Source organism: Ambystoma mexicanum, chromosome 2q, assembly GCF_040938575.1.
Source record: "Ambystoma mexicanum isolate Mex_15411 chromosome 2q, UKY_AmexF1_1, whole genome shotgun sequence".
NCBI lineage: Eukaryota > Metazoa > Chordata > Amphibia > Caudata > Ambystomatidae > Ambystoma > Ambystoma mexicanum.
In genome coordinates, this window is record NC_090924.1 from 217,755,083 (window position 1) to 217,774,906 (window position 19,824).

Below are 19,824 nucleotides of genomic sequence, written 5' to 3' on the forward strand. Positions count from 1 at the left end.
GAATGGCCACCCCCTGCTTTTTCTCTCCTCCCGAGGCAAAATACTGGTGTGGGAACTCCCTGTTTTTCATGCGTCTTTCATCTTGAGCAAGCAGGTGAGTCTCTTGCAGGAACACAATATAGAGGGACATGTCCCTCAGCTTCCCTAGAACTGACTTTCTTTTAACCGGGGAGTTCAGGCCCTGAACATTCCACGTCCCCATCACCATTGTGTCCCCCCCCAGCGGCATCTCCGAGGAGCTCCACTGCAGGAGCAGGCAGTCTGGGGGAGGGGAGGGCTCTCACTCTCCCTGACCCGCAAGCACAGCACCGCTCGCTGATCCACAGAGACACCCCGGCAGCGACTGACTCACTGCCTCTGAGGGGTCTCCCCTCCGCTGTCCCCACACTCCCTGCATCTCCCCAGTGCGGGGTGCAGGGCTCCTCCTCACTGCATGCAGGTAATGCTAGGCCGATGCTGCGATGCTGTGGCAGCCCACCGCAACACATGGATTGCGCCAAAAACAACTCCGACAGGGATCAGTAGTCGGAGTCGCCGGGCGGGCACAGCTCTCCACTCACAGTCCGTACCAGCACAGGGCTGCCATCTTTCAGCCAGCCACGTGGCTCCCACAAGTCGCCTCGTAACAATTAATGGCGACATCTCCAGGGTCGCAGACTTCAGTAGGATGTGGCGGCTAAGGTCTGATGCACCATTCTGCCTTCCAAGTTAGGGTCTAAGTCCCAGAAGCGGGCTGTATTCCATCTTCTCCGGACTCTCGATGCCGGAGGCACTCAGGTGGCCATCTTCTCGATGGCATGCCTGGCCACGCACCCCAGAGCCCCGCCCATGTAGCTTTTTACTTAATTTTATCGATTTTGAATTTGAAATCTGTGCAGTGTATTTATATTTATTTATATTTACATTGAACATGCTTTAGCATTACAAGCACATTTGTTAAAGCTGAATAGTTTGAATAGTTTTAACTTTTTCTATCTATTTGAATCTGTATGACTTCATGCTGGCTTTTAGTTAAGGTACTCACAGACTTGCCATCACAGTGGGTATGATGTATTTGATATATTGCTGTATTGGTATCTTTTATGGGAATATTATACTCCTGAAATAAAGAAATTATGCATCTATCTAGGCTGGAGGAGACCCCAGCCCACATCAAAGGACTTGCAGCATTCAAACTTTGAGAGGTTACCGAATCCTAGACAGCCATCCCAGATGCACTTGTGAAAACATTCTGGTCTGGATGTGGGTTAGGGTGCCTGTGACCCCCTACTCAGTCCAAACTCGTTCCGGAGCACACACAGGCTCTGCTTGGGCACTGGGCAGAGAATGCGAAAGGCATGATTATATACGGGTATGTCATAACCCTGAACAAGCCAATAAAGCCAGTGATCCAATAAGGCAGGTCTTAAACAATGACGTTAGCCATTTTGGCCACCATGCTGGACAAAGGGCTACCACATGGTAGAAAAAGGGGTTAAGGTGCACAAGTGTGTACCTAAGTGTAAAAGGAAGGTATCACTAGCACAATCTAGTCTGAACTGCACTATTTAAAGTAAAAAGGGGAGAAGGGTCCCTCTCACTGCTAGCATTAAGGGTATTGTAGTGCTGCACACAGAAAGTAATGATAGGGGGGACATAGCCCCCCTTGCATTGGTCCCCCTGCGGACTGACAAGTTCTCCCCAAACGATGGGAGTTGCAGTGGCAAGTTTGTTTGGAAAATACCTCACCCTCCAGAAATTGGCCTGGGTCGTATATCATTCAGCAGATATGCTTGGAGTCCTATTGAAAGTGATATGAAAGTTGTCGAAAGGAAAATGTTTCCCAACATTAACTAAAGAGTATATTCTCATTAAGCTACTGACCAGTAATTCGGAGAGAGGGAGAGGGAGGGAGGGGGACGGAGGGGCAGGGAGAGGGAGAGGGAGAGGGGGGAGAGTGGGGGGAGATGTATTCTCCTCTATCCTCCTGCGATGAGAGGTAATTAAGTCACCCTCATTCAATCTTTCATTATGAGAGTAATGACTCACTTGGTGGAATCCTTGCCTATCGCTTCAGGTTGGTCTGAACAAGCCCTCCCATATAGAAAAAAAGCCAGTAAGCCAGTAAGGAAATAATAAATAAAAAACACATGGGTATTGTGTCAAAGGAACAAATTAGGAGTTTAAACGTCATCAACATCCAGCACGTACCTTTTTTGCATCTACCCGTTTCACCACATTTTACCATGTCCATCTATGGGGAGAAGAGGCACTCCACACTCAACCCTTACCCTTCACCACATACCCCTTGTGTTACTACCCCCATCCCTCTACCTGATTTCCCACATCTGCCACAGCAAAAGGTGGTACAATGTCATGCAGTTAAATGGCAGTGGATGGGGGATAGCTTTTTCTTATCATTTAATAGCAGTGTACTTAAGATTATCTGTTCCCATGAAGCAAAACATTTGTTAATTAGTGCCCTTTGGAGATGGGTAGTTATTAGGAATGTCCTAGGGGTGGGGGATGCTTTCTAGCCAATGGCTTTTGGTTCCTCCAGGTTGAGAAGTGTAGCATTCCTTAAACAAGTTTTAGGAACATTGAGTAGCTTCAGCAAGACTTATGACCAACAATCAGTTATAGCTCCCCCCACACCTCTTCAGAAGCACACTGCCCTGCCCCTTTGTTTGGATGCAAATTACAGACATGTTATGGCATTATGAATGGCAGAAATCTGCTTCAAGAAACAACTTGTTTAACTCACCAGCTTTGCCCATACTATACTGGTACCTGCAGAACTGTGAGTGAAGGGTATTGGCCCCTCTGAATCCTTAAAGCCTGTGTTACTTTGTACTGAAGTTACACATCTATACAGGCCAAACCGTCTACAAAGAGCTACTTGGAAGACCTGTCTAATGTTGTTATGCGAAGCCTTTTTGGCAGGATTGTATGTTTACTTTTTACATCTCAAAGTAATCTCTGGCTGGTGTCAAGAGAGATAAGAGTGATTCCTCTGCCAATACATTATTGCTGTAAACTGTGATAAACTAGCTATTTATCTGCCTACTATACCACAAACTAAGGGTAACCTTGCTAATAACCTTAATGTGCCATGTTGCAGTACAGGATGCTTTGATTTGCAGAAAGGATCCCAACTCTGCACCCGTGACCTTTGGGGTGGTTGCTTCATAGGTGAGACATGGAGACTAAGACGCATAGTTACTGTGGGGAAGTTAGACTTAGTACCCTTTTTTGATTCTTGGAACATGGAAATCCTGAGGAAGAATTCGAGATGTAATGAAAATAACTAATTTAGAATGAATTAAAACATTTGAAAGTGTTACATTTGAGGTTAATTGCTTATGATTTTTTTCCCTCACTTGCGACATTGTTAAAATAAAAACACTCTGATTTTGTTGCAGGAAAGCTGGTCTATGAGCGCATTTCATCTATGTGTGCAGATCGTAGCACGTTAGCAGGTAACGTACACCATGTACAGTCTCTGCATTCAGCAAACAAGGACTCCAGCATTTGTGTGTTGAAGACATTCATAATCTATCATGCAGACATACATAGAAAACTGTTCCATCAGATGTATCTGTGAGAATTTCATGATTGCAGGCTGACTACCCCATTTTTATTACAGTTTTATTATTTCACTTCAGAACTTGCTTCTGGTTTCATTGGGTGTATAAATTAACATTACAAAAAAACTAAAGGGGCTGCCTTTTCTGTCTAAGATAACAACGCATGCTACAAGTATCATTTATTTAACATTCCCAGGCCAGTGTTGGTGTATAGACAATTGTTGCATATGCCCCTAAAGGTGGCTTCCATGACGGGTCCTCTGTTGAAGCATTTACTAACTGATGTGGCATTGACCGATCATGCAGCTTGTCTGAGATCCACTACGGTAACATGCAATTCATAATCAGTGCCATTCACGCTATCCTTTAATTCATTTGAGTGGTGAAACGGGAACCAGAGCAGTTGGATCACACATTGTGTCCGCTTTGTGTTGTAGCAAGGTTGTACAGGTAGTCAACACATGCACTATTTCAAAACTGATTTGTTGAGCCCTGGCAATCCCCCTCTGATATGCTGTGACATGAAAGGTTTAGTGTATATTTCAAAGGAAACTTGGTTGTGTAATTCAAAGTGACCACAAAAGTGATGGGTGGAAGGTTTCGAATGAATCTAAACCACTGGCAATTGCTCTGGGCAACCTTCCACACCACCGTTTTTTAGCCCGTCTGCGCCATTGCAAAAGGGGACCAGCCATGGGCAAATCAGTCAGCAGCTGCTGCCACCAAAGGTAGCAGCCCAGCCCAAACTGCTAGGCCAGGTCCCCTCTGCACAGAAAACCAAGCAACCCCAGACATGTTTCGTCCTTGTTGGACCTCCTCAGTGAGGTGCAGCCTGGTTCCCTGTGGTGCAGCGAGCAAGGGACCCATGTCTGGGCATACCCTCTCTCACAAGGAGAAACAAACTGACCACAAAAGTGATGGGTGGAAGGTTTCGAATGAATCTAAACCACTGGCATTTGCTCTGGGCAACCTTCCACACCACCGTTTTTTAGCCCGTCTGCGCCATTGCAAAAGGGGACCAGCCATGTGCAAATCAGTCAGCAGCTGCTGCCACCGAAGGTAGCAGCCCAGCCCGAACTGCTAGGCCAGGTCCCCTCTGCACAGAAAACCAAGCAACCTCAGACATGTTTCGGCCTTGTTGGACCTCCTCAGTGAGGTGCAGCCTGGTTCTCTGTGGCGCAGCGAGCAAGGGACCCACCCACGTCTGGGCATACCCTCTCTCACAAGTGTAATTCAAAGGGCAGAGCATGGTTCTAGCAGGAGATGTTGAAAAGCAAATGTATTGTGTTGTTTTAATTGTCTTTTCAGTGAATGTCCAAGTTGCACTAAACATTACCTTTCCCTATTACACTAAAATGACCTGACATTCGAATGACTGTACTTTTCCATTGTACTGTGTTCAATGCCAAACTCTTTGGCAATGTATGCATCCTTCTAGCACAATGTGAAATAGTTGCACTGTCCAGCCACTGGAAACCATTGTTTCCTCTGGACTGATCGGGCACAGCACTGAATAGCAAAGGATGTCTGACGAAAGCACTTCTAAATGCGATTCGAAGTGCTGTAAGGGACTGATACCTGATAAGGTATAAACAAAGGCCAATCCCTACTAAAGAATACAATAGATCAGAAAAAACATCCAAAAAGCATACAAAATGTGGATCGAATTAGTATAATCTTAAGTGTACTTACAAGGGAATATATATAAAACAATTACAGATCATTTCTCAATATTGTGAGTACATAAAACAATACTCCATAGACACAATGTGAAAATAATATTCACAAACAAGAGTACATGAAATAAATCTAATTTTAAGAATGGAATTCAGTCTCAACACCGAGAACTTTGAACAGGCACTGCCATCTCTAGATATCCAGGTTGTTTATGGTTGTGAAACATCACAACTTTAAATATATTGTCAAAAAAGAGAGCCATAAAATGTTTTCTAGTACAATCTAATTATTTCTGAAAGAAGTTTAGAAGCATCTACTTAAGTACACTTGTTCAAGACAAGCCTTTGTCAGTACGCCAAAGCAAAAACATGTGGGCTCTTGTGAATGATTAATCCTTGAAAACATGACAAGAAACAGTCAATTATGTTCTGTGTCTTCCCCAAACCAATTGAAAAAAAGACATATTGATTAACAAGAATAACAAATTAGTTGCCTTCTGGCCAGTGCTCCACACAAATTCATGCAGCATATCCGAGTTGTTACATATAGAGAGATTTTAAAAATGGGCGAACAAAGGTTGATATGAAGAATCTTACCCTTATCCCAGTCTGTCTCATTGGGATCCGGAACAGGAAAAGAATGTTGGCTCTAATGTTGTATGCCGGTGTATGTCTAGAAGGAAAGGAAATAGCAGAAGTACACTTCTAATAACATGAATTCAGCCCAAAATTGCTATTGCTGTGTACAATGTTACCACGCTACATTCTTACCTGCACTATCATACAGGGAAAACATAATAACGGTCAGGGTAGCATCGGGGCATGAAGAACAGTCGTCTGGCATTAGCACCAACAGAGAGTGCAACAGTAGCAATGTGAGGTTGTGGAAGCTCCCCGCCATTAGTTTCGACATGGGTCAGCAACTCGGTTGGTAATCCAACATGTAGGGCAGAAGACATTTCTCTGCCATTTTTCAGTGTGTTAAAGTAATGTTGAAGAATACGATTAAAGTATATTGTAAACTCAAATTTGCCTACATGTGCATGGGCATACGTTTAAAATGTGGAGTTCAATAAGACAATGAGTGTAGGTTTTATGGCTTATGTGGAAATTCAGGGAATGATAGATGTAAATGATTTTTTAAATGTATATAGATAAACCACTTATATGATTTAAATGTGCACTAAATGGTGGAATAGACTAACGGAGACCAGAAAAAACATATGTCCAACTTACAAGGCGTTTCATTTGTAGCAGAACCGACCATTGTATTTGGTCATTAAGAACTTGTGCATATGTGTGAAGTCTCTGCATCCAATGTTGTACTCATTTTAAAAGTCTACTTGAGGTTCATAAATTGTTAGTCTGAAAATAACTGATTGATGATCAACCAGTGAATGTCATCACATTATGATTTGTTTCCAAAACATGCCTCATTAGTGGTGCTTGTACATTGCCAGTCCTGATTTTTTTAGCAGTGTTACATCATTCAAACAGTAGCAGTTTTGTGTGGTGTGAAGGCATCATGAAGCAAGACACAGACAACGAATTCAAAGTTCATACAAAAATGGTTTATTTACTTAAATGTTAGGATGGATGGTTGAAAACCTACCTTGCTTTATGCTAATGTGGGATTTCCCTACCTAAAGAAACTAAGAATAGTCTGGGAGAAACCTGAGGGTATCCTCACTCCTACTCCCCCTGCAGCCTCTTTTCAGGTGGCCAGGAAAAGGACATAGCTTTTGGATCCTGATCCTGGGGGTGAAGAAGCGAAGGAGATCACCTGGGGGGAGGGGCCTTGGGGGATCGGGAGTGGGGTGCCCACAGATGAGACATGGTATCCCCCGTTTGCCTCGGGAAACCAACCTAATCCCCCCCAACCCCCGGTCTTTACAGGCTATTGTAAGACATCTCCCCTCATTTCCCCTCATGTGACCTATTACAGTACTGAGTCGAGGAAGAGGCAATTAGGAGTAGTAAACACCAACAGGTATTTTCACCACTTAGGTACTGAGACGACGAAGAAGACTGTGCAAGAGCACCATTGGGGAAGTCAGACATGTTCCACAAATAGGTTGCCTAAAGATCAGTCAATTGTACTTAATGGCCCACACCTTTTGGACCTTTAATACTCCCAGGGAGTATAAGAGGTGGGGCTACATGCCAAGGAAGAGTGCGGGTGTAAGAGCTGAGAGAACGAGCTAGAAAGAAGAGAAGGAGAACCTATCATGTGTTGCAGCGGCAGGTGTGAGCAATTGGAAGCCGAGGAGGCGTGGTAGACCAAGTGAAGCGCTGAGAGCAGAACGAGGACTCCCTGCAGTTTGGGTCCTGTCCTCTGTTTGGCAAGGAAGCTCATGCTCCAGGCTGCAGATGTGGCGCAGCCGAAAGCAGTGCCGTGCTGGACTAAGAAGAATGCTTGTTAACCCTGAAGTGAAGTAAAACTTCAGAGTGCCTGAGGGGCAGAAGGAATCCTCATTGTGAAGCCGGAAGCAGTGGAAGTCGAATTCCAGGTTCGCTGTGTCAGTAGAACACTTCATTAAAGCTGGTGAGTTTCAGTAAACCTAGAAACAGCGGATCGCTGTACACGCAAACGCTTATCTCTAATGCAACAGTAGCAGTAGAATGTAGAGTAAAAGCACTGTTGAACCGATCATCAGTGAAAAGCCCTGTGCACGAACCGAAGGTACGCGAACAGAAACAAGGTAGCAGCCCATTGTACAATAGTTTAAATCTGTGGAGGGATGTCAATAATCAAATGAAATGGTGATCAACACAAAGTTCTGCGCTTCTTCCAGCTCTGGGCTTACTTTCCAGCTCCCCTTCCCCAAGTTCAAGACAGTTCCACAAAGTCTCTGTGTTCCCTTCCCCAAGAAAACTACACAGTTCAAAATTGGTCTCAGGATTTTCACGATATCTAACCATGACCACCTCAGAGGCAACAGTCCCCTGACAGCAGTGAGGCTACACCCCCCCCCCCCAAAGACTCCAAGGGGCTTAAAGACCCATCAGCAGAGGACATGGAGTCAGTCCTGGCACCTTTGGCACCAGGCTCATTATCCAGAATGAAGCAAGCACCACTTGGGCACCACTTTGGACCTTAATCCAACATGGAGGTCCTTATTTTAACTCAACCCCAAGAACTGAACTTGGCAGTCTAGTGTTTTGGGTGTGGTCGATCTTTAGGTGTGGCTGGCTATATAAGCCACGCCAGAAATGGGATTTATGCTTTGCGTTATTCTGCACTCCTGCAGCGTAACGCTCACTGTGTCCAAATCCAGCTCATCAGCTTCTTCTGGCGGCTACATCTGGAGTCATCAACCTTGATCCCATCGGGAACCTGCAAGAACAGCATTAAAGGAAGCTTACCTGTGATACTTCCATCCGCACTTCCATCAGCGCTCTGCGGTCTTGCCACCTCCGGAGTGCTTCGCAGCCTGCAAGAACACGAACAGCAGTACCAAAGGGAGCTTACCTGTGAGTAGCAGTTCCTACGAACATCCGCACTTCCATCAGCACTCAAAGGTTTCGCCAACACCAAAATTCAATCACCTGAAAAACCGGTTATTGGTTGCTTCACTCCGGATCGTCAGCACACTGCATCTTGAAACAAAATGCAAGAAATAAAGAATGGCAGGTTAGCAACTAAGTCACATTGAGCGGCGCGGTGCTTCGTGCTAAACTACTTACCTCAGCATTATTCATCCGGCGCAGCAGCTCCACATGCAATAACTCCTGTGGAAGACAGAAAGAGACTTTGAGCAACATCGAAAAGACAGGGAACGAAGAAAAGACAGGAGAAGGAACTGAACTAAAAGACTTACCTGAACACTATAAGCAGATAAACAGAGTCGGTGTCACAGCCGAACTGGACCTGACACAAGGGGCACAGGACCAGTGTAGTAACTAGGCCCTCTGAAAGCCCCCAACTACCAAACGCTCCTGCACAGAGACGCAGGACGGAGAGCTCAACATACATGAAACCAAGGTGAGGCAGAACCTCCAAGGGAAGGGGTTTGATCAGTGGGAGGTGGGGGTCTTCATCACAGACTCGGTACTGAACCTCAATTCTCCTGTCATAGGATCTGTCCACCAGCCAACATACAAACAAGCAGAAGGGGTCCAGGATAGTGCACAGCCTCTCATCGGGTGTCGTGTGGCGCCCCCGTGGACATCAGGTGAGCGTAACAGGATTCTTCCTCTCCAAGACATCAGCATGCCAACTCGTACTTAAGGTCAGTCTCTCAATATTCAAAACCAGTACCAGGTCTACTTTATACTCCTTCTAGTTATTAATAGTTCATACAGATTTCTTTCTTCTGCTTCACCTCAGCGATCTCTTTCAGACAATTGCTTTCTGTATATTTCTTTGGCTTTCACAGATAGGGTATCCCCGATCCAGGCACAGTTCTCGGACCACACGGTCCACCCATTACAGGTCACGCAACCGGTCTACCTAGGCTTGCTTGCCCACACATATTCTTCTGTAGCTGCACCTATGTTCTGGTTCACACTCACTTGGCTCTCTCTTTGACAGCCTTTTGGCTTTGCCACAACGTGTTTCACTCTTTGCCAGGTTCTGGAATTTGCCACCATGAGTTTTGTTACACAGTTCATTTTGTGGTGTTCTTTTCCCTTCACCACATTGCTCTCACACTCCTCAGCACTGTCCCATACTTGCTTTAAATTGCATGTCATCGGATTCGCTCTTGGCTTGCAATATATGGTATTCGTTCTTCACACCAACTTGTCATTTGCACATTGGTTTATTAAAAGCTTTCATATGCTGCTCAGAAGCGTTCATTCAGTTCGGTATTCAATAGTTTCCAGTACTTATTTGCTCACACTTTGTAGTAATCCTCAAAACCATTTACTTTGGTTCACCGTATCTTGCACCTTACTTCTTGTTCAGCCGGCATTCCCTTTTGCCACGTAACAGCATCACTAGCGCCCCTGTTCGAGTGTTCCCCTTTCCTCATTCACCGGTATCAGGCGTCTCCTCTGGGCGGCTGTCACCTCCTGTTCTGTTCCACGTATACGTTCTCAGTGAACGTCGAGCCCCACTCTCTCTCTTTGTATGGGTTGCTGGCTGCTCGCGTCCCGCCGGTGCTGCCGGTGACTTAAAATGGTTGGATTTCTTCTCCAGCCTGCAGCTCCTGATGCAGGCACCGACCAATGAGGCTTCCAATACTGTGGCCTTTGCACGCTCCTTCCTGGCCCCGGAACCACAGTTCCTCCAGTTCTCGCTGGCATCCTGGTTTACCGACAGGACCACCCTCGGCTGCCTCGTACTCCGCAGGACTTCTCCTTCAGCAGGCCTCCCTGCTGGTCTCTCTCTGATCTCTCTGGTTCCATCTTTTATACACTTGCAACTGTTTAACTGGTTGCATGTGTGAGTCTTCAAGCCCAATTGCATGACCACAATTAGTGAAGCACTCTGGACATGCCTGACCATTACACCAGTCTGAAGGCCCCTTTCCCATCTCAGTACTAGAGTGGTGAAAGGATCTGTTAGTGTGCATTACTCCTAGTTGCCTCTTCCTCATCTCAGTACTATAGTAGAATGAATGAGAGGAAATGAGGGGAGAGGTTTAACAACAGCCTATAAAGGCAGGGGGAGGGTGATGTTGGTTCTCATTTGGAAATGGGGATATCAGTCTCGCCTGTGTATATCCTCTCCCCAATCCCCAAGGACCCTCCACCCAGGTGATCCATCCTCGCATCTGCTCCCCCAGGCTCAGGATCCAAAAGCGATGGCCTTTCCCTGGTCACCTGAGGGGAGGATCCAGGTGGAGTAGGTGTGAGGATATCCTCTGGTTTCTCAAAGTGGTTGTTAAAGTAGATTTCCTTTTTGAGTGAAATTCTCTCCACCTGTGAGTCCCACAGCACTTTTTGCTGGACTCTTGGTTTTTATCTAATTCTCCTGAGTGGGAACCTTTTTCCACCCTCACTCATTCTTTTTGGAAAGCTTTTTACCTCTTTTGGGTACCTTGTAATGGAGTTCTGCTTTCCTCCATGTTTTCTGGCATCTACATTTTATTAGTGCAGCACACAGCACTTTCTGTGCAGTGTTGCTTCAAGCTCCATGAGCTTTCCTTTTTATTTTCCCTGTGATAACACATGTTTCCAGGGCAGGGGGGGGGACACCCTTTTGTCCCACCTGTATTTTATTTGGTGAGATCAGCACACCCAAACTTATGTGGAGTTCTGATGGGAAACATTGGGCCTCATTACGAGTCCAGCGGTAACCGAGCCGGAAAAACCGCCAGGTTACCGCCGGACTCATATTACCATTCCGCCTCCATGATTCCTGGAATTACCAGGACATTACGACCCCGGTGACCCGGGGAATTCCAGAGGCGGAATTGTGTAAGTCCCCATTCCCATGGAGCCCTATAGGACTCATGGGGATGGGGACAATGGAACCACCGGTTCCGTCTATGACGGAGCCGGTGTTTCCATGTCTGCCTGCAGGCGGGTGGTGTTAAACCCGCCAGGTCAGATCACCTCCCGCCTGCAGGTCTCTTAATCAGCCGGTCCGGAAAGAACGGTGGCAGCTGTTTTAGCACCACCGTTCTTTCCAGACCGGCAGGGTCGTAATGAGGCAACCTGTCTTCCTTTTCTCACTGTTTCAGTAACCTTTAGTTACTGGTACAAGTTCATCTGACAGGCCGGTGGCAGTGTACCTTTTTGCCAAACATTTTGTGGACTTTTACCACATGCTATCTTCGCAGCTGTGGTAGGGGACAAACCATTTGTGTAAAATAGTGGCTGTACTTTTCTAAGCCCTGTTCATGATGACTTGTTACTACTTGCACCTTCTTAGACCTGCCTGGGTGTAAGAGGTATTGATGGGTCTTTTGTCTTTGGCGGGCTTCCCCTGGAAAGCCTGCAAAAGCTCTGAGTGCCTAAAAGGACAGGAAGTGGGGGAGGGGACAAAACTCCCCTGGTCTTTGTCCTGCAGTGTGCCTGTCTGCAACCAGTTTGAACTGGGAGGCTGGCTGTCCCCTTCGGACAGCCACCCCCAAGATTTGCATGAGAGGCTTGTCTGGTGATTGATGGGCTCTGCCAGTTTTCTTGCATAAAACGTGAGGGTCCTGGAGCTGAACCTCTGAGTCGACCACTGGACTGCAGATCCGAAGAGGAATTGGTAGAAGGACATCACAGCAACTTCCAAGCGACCTCCAGAGCCATTGAGTCGCTGATCCGACACTGAATTCCGAGCGACAGGGAAGATCTCTCGAAGAGGACTTCCTCCCTTGAACTGGTGGGCCTAACCAGTCTTAAGACAACGTACATTTTGCGCCATCCCATGAAGAACTGTGACCTTCCCTGACTGCAACCTCTGAATACCCTGGGACCTATGCCATTTTGCTGTACAACGTCTTGTGAAGTGTGGTTTCAGCTGAAATCTTGTGGACATCCTTCTGGGTCTGCAGTGACTCTTTTCCGCTTCTAGACGTCCCCTAAGCGAGAACTGAAGAGAAGTCTACTGGACAACAACCGCCCAGGACCCAAAGCCTGTGAAGGGATCCAACACACCTGTGCCGTGAAGATCCACTGCTGAAAGTCCCACTGCCCGAGTCCATCTGTCTATTCCCTCCAAAGTTCCTTCAGACACCCGGGCCTAGAAACCCGAACCAGGGAGAATTGTCACCTCACCTTGGGGACCGTCCTACTGCACCAAGTTCTTAATTGAAAAGGTGCTGTCCTGAGCATAGGTACTTAGCTTGGTCTCGCTGCATTGTTCTTGTGTTCTGGGAGAGCTGCAATTAAGCTGTTACTTGCACCCCCCTCCAGGGCACCCGGAGTCCCATTGGGGTGAGCAACCCATTGGGCTCACACTTACTAAACTAACTGTTACTGACCTGCTAACCTGAAGAAACCTTCATAGACTATGGGCTGACTGCTTATTACCTGCCCCTTTCCTCCGCAATCCTTGGTTACTGAACCCCTAGTGCCCCCTTGATTCTGTGAGACTCACCTAGTACAGGGTTGCACTTTTAAAGATTGGTTAAACAGGGGGTTAACTGAAGTTGCAGGAGTTGATCTAAAGTTTGCTTATTTGGTGTCAGTAGTTTCTCTCACTTTGTTTTGCTTTACTTTGATTTAAAGTGTGCTACCTTTTTAATTCTTCTGTGATACTACTGTGTGATTAGTACTTAGCTGATTTACTTCTGGCGCCTTGGTGCATATAAAATAAATCACTATTTGTATATAACATCTAGGGTGTGTGTTTACTTAAACTAAGTGTATGCTCTAGTTACTGTGTGCCTCACTAAAGCCCTTCTCCATCCTAGACTAATCCTGGTTGCTCAGCCATTGCTACCAAACATTTGGGTAGTTCAGGTTGGATCTAAGGGATACAACCCTGTCACCAAATGTGGGCTTTTCCAAGTTCGGTCACAGACAGCAAATTGTGTAAAACTCCCTAGCATTGGTCATGCCAATGTACCACAAATTGCAAGCACATGACATGACACAGATTACATATGTATATTTGGAAGTACTAATGTGCTTCAATTGGCACACAAAACTACCCACTTGAAATGCTGTGGTCTGTAATTTTACTGAATGAACAATGCCCTCATGGGTGATGTCTGACTACAGAAGGCAAGGCAAATGTTCTTGAATTTGTTTAGGGACTGATTTGACTATTCATTAACTAATCATCGACATGAAATGGTTTTAAAGAAATTGATTTTTAAATTACAATGATTCTTGGAAAGAGATACTTAATCTACAAAGCATCTACATGCATGTTTCAACCCTTTCAAATGTTATTTAGAGGGACTTCCTCAGGACGCAATGTCCTTCCAGAATCTATAAATTACAGACAAGAATCATAGTTTATAGATTTAGGAGGGACACTGTTCTGGCAAAGACCCTCTAAATAACATTTGAAGGGGTCGAAACATGTTTAGATGCTTTGCAGATGTAGTAACTCTTTCGAAGAATCATTGTAATTCAAAATTCCATGTTTTTAACGGTTTCATGTCTGATGTTATTCATTACATTTTCTAGACACTTAATGAATTGTTTAGGCACAGCTCTCATCCTTGTCTTACACATGTTTTCTGTCCCCCTGAATTTGTACAGATGGGTATATTCTATGATAAGCCTATGATTTAACATATTAAGCATATTAAGAAATAGTAAGCCTTCAAATCCGACTGCTTTGTCTCGATCAATCGATCAAAATACAAAAAGATCTGCCAGTACCAGCACGTCTTGCACACACTATGCAAGTAACCAAAAAGTTACTCAAACCAAAGTTATAGGGAAACAAAACATTCTTACTGCACTTCACTGTAAGGTGAAGAATGCAGAAAAACATAAACTGATAATTAGGCAGAGTTGTCATGGAAGCACCAGCACCGTTAGCAACGGTGCCGCTGCTTCAGAGTCCCCGTTCCTGTGGGGTCCAGGCAGCAGATCCGGTGTTATGGGTACGGCGACAATCCGCCAGTAGCACCAGCGGGTTACCGCCATACTCGTAATGAGGCCCTATGTCTCGTTTTGTGACTTCTTGTATTGTTACAAATGGACAAATCACCTTACAGTGAAGTGCAGTTAGGATATTTTATATCATTCTAACTTTTAATATAATAGCTTTTTTGGTTACATTTGCAATTTGCCCAAGACAAGCTGGTGGCAGCAGTGAGGTTTTTAACATTTTTGTGACATTTTACTCATGCACTTTTGCACTTAAAGTGAATGGCTACTAAAGGTGGCTAGCACCCTAGGATGGCTGTGCCACAAGGTTTTTTGCTTGTTCTTTGGCCATATTGTTCCTTGGACGACTTCCTACTCTCTAAGGTCAGGAAATGTTGTACATAGAAATCCCTTTGCCGGGGAAAGCTCTGGCTTTTGTGGGCTAAAGGGCAGTTCATGTCTGTTGCTGGGCAGATGTAGTAGCCAGTGACTGTTCATGATTGAATAGTCGCTGCCTGTTTGAATAGTGCAGATCCTTACCATTGATGTGCTTTGGCATGCTCCCAGCCCAAATTGTGGATAAAAGCAGGGCTCTTAATCGTTGGAGCCAAGTCCCCCATGAAGAAAAGAAGCCTGCTCACTACCCAAGGGACGACCTCTATAGCCCACAGGCATCCGTGGCAACTGTTCCATTAATTGGTGGGGCATAAATATTTGCCACAAATATGCGAGAGCGACTGAGCATAGCAAGGGACCCTGAACCATCCGAAGGGAGTTTGTGGCGGGGAGGTGTTTTCTCCCTATATAAATATTTTGAATAATGGGTTAAAATAGTGTATTGTACAGCACATTTTCTGTGAAAAAAATCACTAATAATTCAGTTTGCAACCAGTTTTGTATGGTAACCCCTGAAAAAATCGGATCGATGCAAGTCAAAATCAGTGCACAGGAGCGTTTCTCCACGCATTTTCATGCCTTTCCCCACAATATATGCCAATATAAAAACATTTTCATGCTGCCCATGTCCATACATTTCCATGCTGGCTGCACCAATATATGTTAGTATTCCTATATAAGAATATACTCATGTTTGGTTTGTGCATAATGCCAGTAACGCTACTATAAGCAAATATGTAATAGCTGGCTGTGCCAATATATGCCATTATCTCCACTTAAGAACATACTCTTGCCATGTCCTCTTTGCCATTTAAAAATGTCATCCTACTGTAAAACAGCATCTCCAAATTGGCTGCAGCAATATAGGCAAGCCTAGACATGTAATAACACTTATCATGTTTGCTTTATCATATAGGACTTGTAAAAAATGTTATACCACAGTGTGAAATGACTAGACTGGCAGCACCAAAATGCCAATCTAGCCACCTAATAACACTTTAATTTTTTTTAATTTTAATTTACATTTTTAAAGCGCTCACGCAGCCCACGGGCATTGAGGCGCTGTTACAGGAATTTGTTGTGTTTTTAGTTGTGTAATTGTTTTTTTGTTTGTCTTAATTGCGTATTTATAACGCGTTTAAACACCCAGAGGTTTCTAAGCGCGGACCCGTGGATCGAACCTGCGTTGCTTCGTGTCGTCTTGCTTCCAAGGCGCGCACATTGCCACTGATCTATCCTCCCAGCACTTCTCATGCTTGCTTTATCATGAAGACCCAGTAAAAAGAATTCAGTGTGTAAACAATTACAAATACACTCTGGGTTCAGCCCTGTCTGGAAAGGAAGGAAACAGATTGAGAGTCCAAAACAGAGATAAAATTCACATTTCTGCAAACCACAATTTAATTGCACTTAATTGGGAATGACACGTTGGGCAAGCCATCGTAAGCCTCTCTGAATGACAATACAAAATGGTTGCATATTTATACCTTATTTTCCAGACGTTACGTGCAAAACTGTAGACATTGCGTGGTCGCTTTACCATGCTACCTCAGCACAACTATTCTTTGTGTCAAGATTTTATATATGGAAATAGGCATTGCATTTCAGCAGTATGTATCACAATTTCATGATTCATTCTTTACAGCTGATTCAAAACAGCATGTGCTCTTTCTTCTGTGCGAAAGTTCAGCTTTCTAAAACCACGAGCAAGCTTCTTTTGCGAAAAGGGAAGTCTGCGTCATGTATTTTCTCCAGCATTGGAACTTTCATGGATTCACATGCTTAGAATATTCCCCGTCGTCAGACTGGGACCCTCGGTACACATATATAGCCTTTTCCTATAGGAAAACCTCCGACACTTTTGTGTCCTATCTACGTCCTTTTAGGACCCACCTACGCATGCTCCGTAGGCCGTCCCAGTATAAGAGGCCCGCCCCCGCGGCTCCCCTTCAGATTTCAACCGTCTCCAAAGTAGTGGGATCTCCTCGCGTCGTCTTACTATTTTGTACAAGGTTGTGTACTTGGAGTTGGAGTTCGAGGACATTTTTCCTCCATGGCAGGAAAAGCGCTGTTCCGTCCATGCGCGACGTGCGGCTTGAAAAAAGTTTACGAGCGGGACGGACATATGGATTGTATATACTGCCTCCACCCTCATCATTCGGCTGATAACTGCGACATATGCAAAGGGTTTTCTCAAAAGACCCTCAAAGACCGAAATCGTCGGCTGGTGGCATGGCTGAATGATGGAGCGGGGGCATACCCCCCTTCGGAGGTAGGATCCACACAATCGGCGAAAACATCACACCGCGCTGCCTCGTCGGAACCACCGGCGAAGAAATCTCGACCGACGGAAAAAGAGTCATCTCGGAGTCATTCAGCTAGAGAGTCCTCGTTGAAAAAATCGTCATCTTCATCAAAAAAGTATGACAAGGAAAGGCCGAAATCCTCCTCGGGCGATCACCATAGATCGACTTCGAGTCGAGAGTCGAGTAAAGGCAGGCCAAGTGTGGAAAAGGCGGGACCGTCTAAACCACCTGCTAAGTCACTGTCGTCGACGGCGGTCCAGTCATCGGCCACCCTGCCACTGACGCATGTGGTATCCACCGTCCCACCGTCAACGACTGCGACGGTGGCCTCGTCAACGGGGGTTCTACAGGAAGCTTGGAGGCCTGAAGTTTTTGATCCAATCCCCCCGGATACTTTACTGCAAGAACAGGCTGTGTCGCTGTCCTCGGGGGAGGATGAGAGCGGGAGAATAGCTGGCCCGGCAGACCTAGGGCTACGAGTGGTTGACAAGTCGTCGACGAGGGGATCCGGTATACCGGTATCTGCCCCTCTTCTCAATCCTCAATCTGTTTTTTCGTTGGAAATTCTGTCCACGCTTCAGTCTTTGGTACAGTCGTTGGACCAGAGACTACCTCAGGCAAACCTGCCAAAGTCACCCGTCAACGAGCCGGGCCCGTCCCTTCCACCGACGCACTTACGCACGGCAATCTCAGCACTGGCACCCCAAGAGGAAGGTGAGCTGCCAGATTCGGAGTCTGACAGGGGAGCCATGTCGGATATCTCATCCCCCTTCAGGGATCCAACCTGGGAGTCAGAGGTGGAGTTAGAAACCCCAAGAAGCCCAGCTCACCCGTCCCCTCTGGACGACATTGCATCATTCCATTCTGTGATGGAGAAGGCGTGTAAGGAATTTGGTTTGTCCCAGGAAGAACAGAAAAAGGACTGTTTTATGTTCGACCACATGGGTAAGAGAAGGAGGTCTGTGTTCTCAATACCAATGCTAGACCACGTGTGGAAGGAGGGGTTGCAGACAATGCGTCACTCCTTTTCGGAGCTGGCAGTGAAAGGACGCCTCGAGAAAAAGTTTAAGGCTCCAGAGTCTACCCCCCAAGTGTTTATCCTCCCAACCAACGCCGGAATCGGTGGTGTCGGCGGCAGCGGCGAGGAAGGCGAAGGCCCAGCACAAGTGCACGACTCCGCCTGAAAACGAAGCAAGACGCCAGGATGCCTTTGGCAAAAAAGTGCTCTCCGTGGGAGCAACCACAGTAAAGGCCGCAAACTCTCTGGCTATTGTAGCCAGATACGACAGAGAGATGTGGCACAGGCTAGCGCCGTTGCTGGATCATCTTCCGGAAGAGCATAGGAAGGCAGCGATGTTACTTGTCCGAGAGGGTGAGGAAGCCTCCAATCACGCAATAAACATTGCGGTGGACCTCGCTGAGTCAGGCTTCAAGCAAGTCAATAATGGGGTCGTATTACGACGACAGTCATGGCTTAAGTGTACCTACTTCAGACCAGAGCTACAATGCAAAGTATTAGATATGCCTTTTGAGGGAGACCTTCTATTCGGAGAGAAGGTAGACGAGGCCCTAAAGGGAATGAAAGAGGACTCAGACACGGCATGTTCATTGGGTGCCCTCCAGAGTGGCCGAAGCTACAAGTCTTTTCGTCCCTTTAGAGGGGCTTCAGGTAATTCCAGATTCTCTGCGTCTGGAGACAGATCCTTTGGCAGGTCGGCTTACCCCTCCCAGGGATACAGGCGTGCTTCCCAAACGGCAAACCGACGCCGGAACTTCCAGACGTCCAGGAAGAGACCATCCTATCCGTCGTCGTCGAGAGACCAGCAAAATAAAGATCAGCAGTGACAGACAACACACCGTTCTGGGGGGGAAGAGTGTCAGCATATGTCGACGAATGGGAACGAATAACGACGGATCAATGGGTGCTGGACACTATAAGGAACGGGCACTTTCTACAATTCAAGCACAGCCCTCCGCACATTCCACCTGCGTTCACCGCTCATTCCCATCTGAGGATACTGCAACAAGAGGTAACTCTCATGTTAGCAAAGGGCGTGATAGAATTAGTTCCAACATCACAGAGAAGTCAAGGAGTCTACTCAAGATACTTCGTCGTAAAAAAGCCGAACGGCAAATGGCGTCCCATTTTAGACTTACGCGATCTCAATAAGTCTTTAAAGAGCCTAGAATTCAAAATGCTCACGCTGCAGGAAGTGATCCGCGCTGTTCAAGAATGGGATTTTCTAGCGTCCCTGGATTTACAGGACGCGTACTTCCATATTCCAATGTGTCGGAAACACAGGAAATTCCTGGGATTTGTAATAGGGCAGACTCACTACCAGTTCACGGTTCTTCCCTTTGGGCTCAAGACCTCCCCCAGAACGTTCACAAAATGCCTGGCCCCAGTAGCAGCCTGGCTAAGGAAGCAAGGCCACCACGTATACCCAT

General features: G+C 46.1%; 1 protein-coding gene across 3 annotated transcripts in view; it reads left to right on the plus strand.

Annotated features, from left to right (window-relative positions):
* VPS35L (VPS35 endosomal protein sorting factor like) overlaps positions 1 to 19,824 on the plus strand; it is a 1,734,364-nt gene that overhangs the window by 453,583 nt on the left and 1,260,957 nt on the right. For all 3 annotated transcript variants that reach the window (XM_069647157.1, XM_069647156.1, XM_069647158.1), the window contains exon 9: positions 3,402 to 3,458. In XM_069647157.1, the coding sequence (XP_069503258.1) occupies positions 3,402 to 3,458 (57 nt within the window). The remainder of the gene's footprint in view (positions 1 to 3,401; positions 3,459 to 19,824) is intronic.